General features: G+C 36.9%; 1 protein-coding gene across 1 annotated transcript; it reads right to left on the reverse strand.

The window, feature by feature from the left end:
• LOC107640933 (extensin-like) lies at positions 4,408–4,884 on the reverse strand. Its single transcript, XM_016344437.1, has one exon. The coding sequence runs from the start codon at positions 4,882–4,884 to the stop codon at positions 4,408–4,410; it is 477 nt and encodes a 158-aa protein (XP_016199923.1).

The following is a 5,531-nucleotide window of genomic DNA, read 5'->3' on the forward strand; positions in this document are numbered from 1 at the left end:
CAAAATTTTTTCTAAAGACAAAAAAATTTTATCATTTATAAAAGATATAATTTACATTAATTATTTTTAAATTATTCAAAAATTATTTTATCAATAATATTTTTAAAAACCTTTTTTGTTCACGCTTAAATTTTTGGCGTAAAGAATTAGTAGTTAATTCTTATCCCAATCAGATTAAAGATCGTTTGAAAAGTTTTAAAAGTAATTTTTTTGAACTTTTGACTTATAAAAAGTAGTAGTATTAATGTCTGATATAAAATAATTTTTAATATAATCATTTATTATTAAAGTTATTTTTTTAAAAAGAACTTAATTAAGCTGTTATTCAAATTGGACTGGCCCAGTTTGGGTAACCAACTTAATTAAGCTCCTTTTGATAAAATAACTTAAACAATAAATGACTCTGTTAAAAGTAACTTATAAATAAGTTATTTTGTTTGGATTTTTAACTCTAAAAGTACTTATTTTATAGAAATGGACTAAAACCCTAAAGTGATCCCTGAGATTGGGCGAGTTACCCATAATCATTCTTGACTTTCAAAATTCCCTAATGGTATCCCTCACATTCAGCTCCGGGACCCATAGTCGTCCTGCGACTCTTTCCGGCGCACAGTCAGCAAACGGAGTAATGATTTGGCACCTCCCATGCCATGCTGGAGCCAGCAACGGCTAGCTGACGTGGCAAATCTTAATTTTTACCCAATGTGATCCTGGTCCCATTAAAACCTTAGAAAGTAAGAATGATTATTATATGCAGTATCTCTTCTTCTCTTCTCCTCCGTCCCAAAGAATTTTGCTTGCATAGAATTTTGCTTGCTTCAATTAACAAACTATGCTCTGGTCCAGCAGAAAGCTAACTAAACCCTAACTTCACTTCTAGTCAAAACTATAACAATTCAACTTGATTTTGCTGAACATGTTGACCTAAATTGGAAGCTCGAAGCTCAAATTGCATACTTGGAGCTAAAATTTGGGAGTTGGAGATAGTAACTGAAGGTTGTGGTAGGCTTAGAGAAGGGGGTTGAATCTATCCCTTCCTTTTAGTTGCTGTTGTTACCTTTTTAAAACAGATTTGCAATTCTGATTCTGTTTTAACTTAGCAGCGGAAATTTATGAGACAATTTATTTTTGTCTCATGAATATCAGAAAACATAACACAGCAGAGAAGAGAAAAGCTAACACCAGCATGTATCCTGGTTCGGTTGCCTTGTGCTATGCAACCTACATCCAGTCTCCTCCACAACTATGGAAGAATTTCACTATAGTTAACAATATTACATACACCAATAACTCAGGATTGACCCAATCCTTTCACACTCAAGTTCTAACCTAACTTGACATTGGCTATGCTAATACCTAACTATTCACTCTTAGTGCTAATCCAACTAAGAAAGGAATACCTCACAGGTACAAGATACAAGACATAAACACACCTAAAGAAATCTGAAAATAACTCTAGGCTTTTCTCTCAAGTGTTTCACTCAACTTTTTTCCACTCATGGCTTTTACTTGAACTTTCTCACTATGCCTTTTCTCACAAAAAATTACAGAAAGATAAATATAGAAAAGTACATTACAATCAGTAAAACATGAAGGAGATTGACTTCATCAACAGCCTCTGTGCTATGCGAAAAACCAGATTAGCAAGCCTCTGATTTAGTTCTTCATACTGGCAGAATGCACCTTTGATTAGGTTACACTGTCCAGTTAGTTGAACTTCTTCAAAGAGCTCTCTCAGAACAAAACCTCTATTCACTGGTTTTCTCTCCTTGCATTCTGAATGAACAGCAATCTTCTTTTATCTCCTTGCATGTGGCTGAGTTCTTCTTCCAAGGTCAACACCTTGAGCCTTGAGCTTCACCAACCCACTGTCTCACTTTTTCCCATTAAACCTCACAATGGAAACTTTGCTTCTGACTTCTCCAACTTGACCGAAAGCCATATAAGAGTAACCGAAATTTTCTTCCAATGGTCAACCAAATCTGAACCATAGAGATGCAACTTGGTCCCCAAGAATCTCTTATGACCGTGGATTTGTAGCAGTGAAGAACAGAGATCAACTTTCCCTTGAATGTCATTTTCGGATAGTGCAGAGAGTTTGGAAGAAGGGATGAAGATCTGATGCATGTAAGATGAGATGGATTACCTTTAACCTAAGCTTGATTTGGATTAGATTTTCTGCTTTAGCTTCTGTGCTTCAAGCTTAGTTTTTCTCTTTCTTGCTTCTTTGGTTACTGGCTTATGGAGGAAGCTTTTCTTCTCTTTCTCTTTCTTACTTTTTTCTGAAGTCTTGATTTGACTTGATTAGAGAGAAGAGGAACGTTGCTTTGGTTGGAGCAAGATGGTGGGAAATTGAAAAACAATTTCGGGCTTGGATCGGGTTCTTCTCTACTTCAGCCCGTTGGTGCCTTGCTATGCTTCTTTGATGAATTTTGTTTGAAATGAATGACTTGGGCTTGCCTTTATTCACACTTACCATTCAGCCCATTTGCCTTGTTTTATTTTCCATTCAAATTTGGGTTGTAAATCAGATTTTGGCCTGCAGCAGTTTTATAAATAATTAGTAATATGCAATTATAATTAATCAACACTAATTATTTATTTTTCCAAAAATAATGTTTGTCATCACTAATTAATTTAGTTAATTTCTTAACTCAACAATCTCCCCCTTGATGACAAACATGATTTAAGCAATAAGCAAAAGAAATGAGTTTGAGTAAGGTTTAGAAGCTTCCTTTGATTTTTATCATTTGCTTTTATGTTGCTCCCCCTTTCCTTTTCAAGATTTGCTCCCCCTGGATTTATGCTCTTCTCTTCTTTCCTGTTTACATATGCTTTTATGGAACCAAACAGATGCTATGTACCAACTAGAAATATAGCAAATAGTGATAGTTTAAATGGCCAAAATAGAGCTCTAATACATCAGGGTCAGAGTCGGATAGCAACATATCATAAAGCAAGTTTCCAACCTCTTTCACAACAGTTCACAATAATTGCAAACATTTGCAAATCAAGCTTATTAAAATCTGCTGCAGTCAAACAAAGTCCACAAAAAAAAACAGTAATCAAAAGGCAACTTTAGTCAGAATAGCATGCCAGCATGCCAGCTATTGCTCCTATTACTCCCCCTTTTGTCATCAAGGGTTGATAATAAGCAAGATCAACAAAAACAGCATTATAAGCCCTGCAAGAAAGGTTAGTGCACAGCCAAGATAACTAACGAAATAACCAAAAGTGCATCAGTGTTCAAAGTTATTACAGTTATCCAAGACAACAAGAGTATACCAAACAGTAGCAAAATAAAACAGAGTTTATGAGACAAAAAAAATGAGCAGCATCAGCAGATTTTATGAGACAAATCCTAGGCATCAGAACCATTCCCCTCTGAAGCATCTTCCTCTTCAACATCCGTGGCAATGTCTTCATCATTTTGAAGGTTGTCAATGAAAGTCATCAGTACAGCCACCCTATCCCTTGATTTCTTCAGAAAGTTCTCATGCTTGCTAGCCAGCTTCCTTTTCTCTTTGCTCAATTCAATCAAGTGATTCGATTGGGAGACAAACTCTTGAGCAACATCCCTGATCACATTCAGCAGAGTGGATTTCTTCCCAGTAGAGATGGAAGTACCCTCAGTGGACGGAGCAATAGAATCATCTGGAATGAACTCTTCATCATCATCATCATCATCTAGAACCACTCTCTTAGATCGAGTTGGTCCTTTTTGCTGTTTCACTGAACCATCCCCTTTTAGGTATGAATGTCTGTTTTCATAATCCTCATTTGACAGGTCAACACCAAAATTCTCAAATATGCAAGTTAAAAACATGCCATAAGATAGTGCTTTATCTTTTATACTTCTAACAGAATCAAACATGTATCTAGCCATCAAGTAGGCAAAAGAGATTTCTGTTTTAGTGATTAGGGCATACAAAACAAGTGTGTCAGTGTAAGAGACCCTTTGATATGAACCACTTTGAGGAATCAAGATGTGATTAACAATTCGGTGCAACTGAGCACGTTCATATCCCAGGGCTTTGTGAGTGGGTGTGATGCCATCAATTAGGGAAACATGTTCACAAATGTGAGCCAAAGCATCATGGTAAGAAATACCAACACCTTCATCCCATTTCACAGAGGTATAAGCACACGGCCCAACATCAGTGTACTTCAAGGAGTCACTGATAGTTTCATTATTCAAGATAATGTCTCTGCCCTTAACATACGAATGCACACTTCCTTCATGGTAAGTCATGTTTGCATAAAATTCTTTGACCAACTGAGGATATACAGGTTTTTGATTTTGAAAAGGTGATTCCAGTCTAAAAATTCCAAATTTTCAACAAAAGAAAAACCTTTCTTTTTCAAATCAGGTAAATCAGCCAGAAAAGATGGACATAGAGTACGATACTAAACGACTCCCTCATAAAAATCATGGTTCATGGCAGATTTGAAACGATGGGGGTTAAAGTCTGAGTGAGATGTCATGTAGTGTGATTTGTGAGCAAAAGGATCAATGTCTGGTTCTCTAACAGATGTGAGAGGGCGATGAGGGTTACCTCTTTGTGATCGAACAGGGACAGACCTTGACTTAGGTTTTGCTGTCTCAGGAACAGGTTCTGCAACAGCAGGACGCTTCCCTTTGGATGAGCCAGGTTTCGAAGAGCTCAGTTTGGAGGGCGTCGTCTTAGGTGGTGGCGTCGGCTTGGCAGGAGCAGGGTACCTTGGTGTAGTCTTGGTTCGCGCCATGGGTGCAGTACGAGGAGGAGAGGTAGGAGGAGATGGTGAAGGTGTGAAGGTGCGGTCTTGGGAGCGAGTGGAGGGTTTGGATGGAAGTTTATACACTTTTTCTCGAGGAGGCTTGTGTGCTATGGTTTTCTTCCTCATTTGGTGGTTTTTGATTTAAGAAGAAAGAGAGTAATGTGGGTAGCGGTGAAAACCGAAGGGATAAAGAAGGAGTAATGGAGGGAAGAGAGGGAGTGTTGGTAACCATACCCAAAAGCAAATTTCCAAAATCATGCAACTGCATCACCATTTGAAAAGACTTGAAAAGACATGACCTCATTCAAGAAAGATTTTATTTGATTTTAAAAAATTTAAAAAATTAATTTTAAAATTTTGAAAAACAACAAAATTAACCTGAAACACTTTTTGGGCCACAAAACATTTAGTAAAAGCCTTTTATGAAACACACAATTCATCAAAAACTAACAAACAAGATTGTAACATTCATATTTGGGCCTTGAGGTGATATGAAATTAATGAAACACATTTGGACCACTCTTGATCTGAATATTGAGGTTGGCCCAGATTGAGATTCATTTGAAACAAGCCCAGAACATGTTGACGTGATGGAAATGTTCATCACCTGCCCAGAATTGTCTCATGCCTGTTTATGAGACAAAAAACTCCAGCAAATACATCAGCATTTTTCAAACAAGGAATCATAACTCAAAATTCCTAGACAAGTCCTAAGCATGCAGAATCTATCCTCAGCTAATGGTTTTGTAAAAATATCTGCTAATTGCTCCTCT

Source organism: Arachis ipaensis, chromosome B05 (genome assembly GCF_000816755.2).
Source record: "Arachis ipaensis cultivar K30076 chromosome B05, Araip1.1, whole genome shotgun sequence".
NCBI classification, from domain to species: Eukaryota; Viridiplantae; Streptophyta; class Magnoliopsida; order Fabales; family Fabaceae; genus Arachis; species Arachis ipaensis.

Coding starts and splice junctions, on each gene's coding strand:
- LOC107640933 (XM_016344437.1), bottom strand. CDS start 4,884: ATGAGGAAGAAAACCATAGCACACAAGCCTCCTCGAGAAAAAGTGTAT.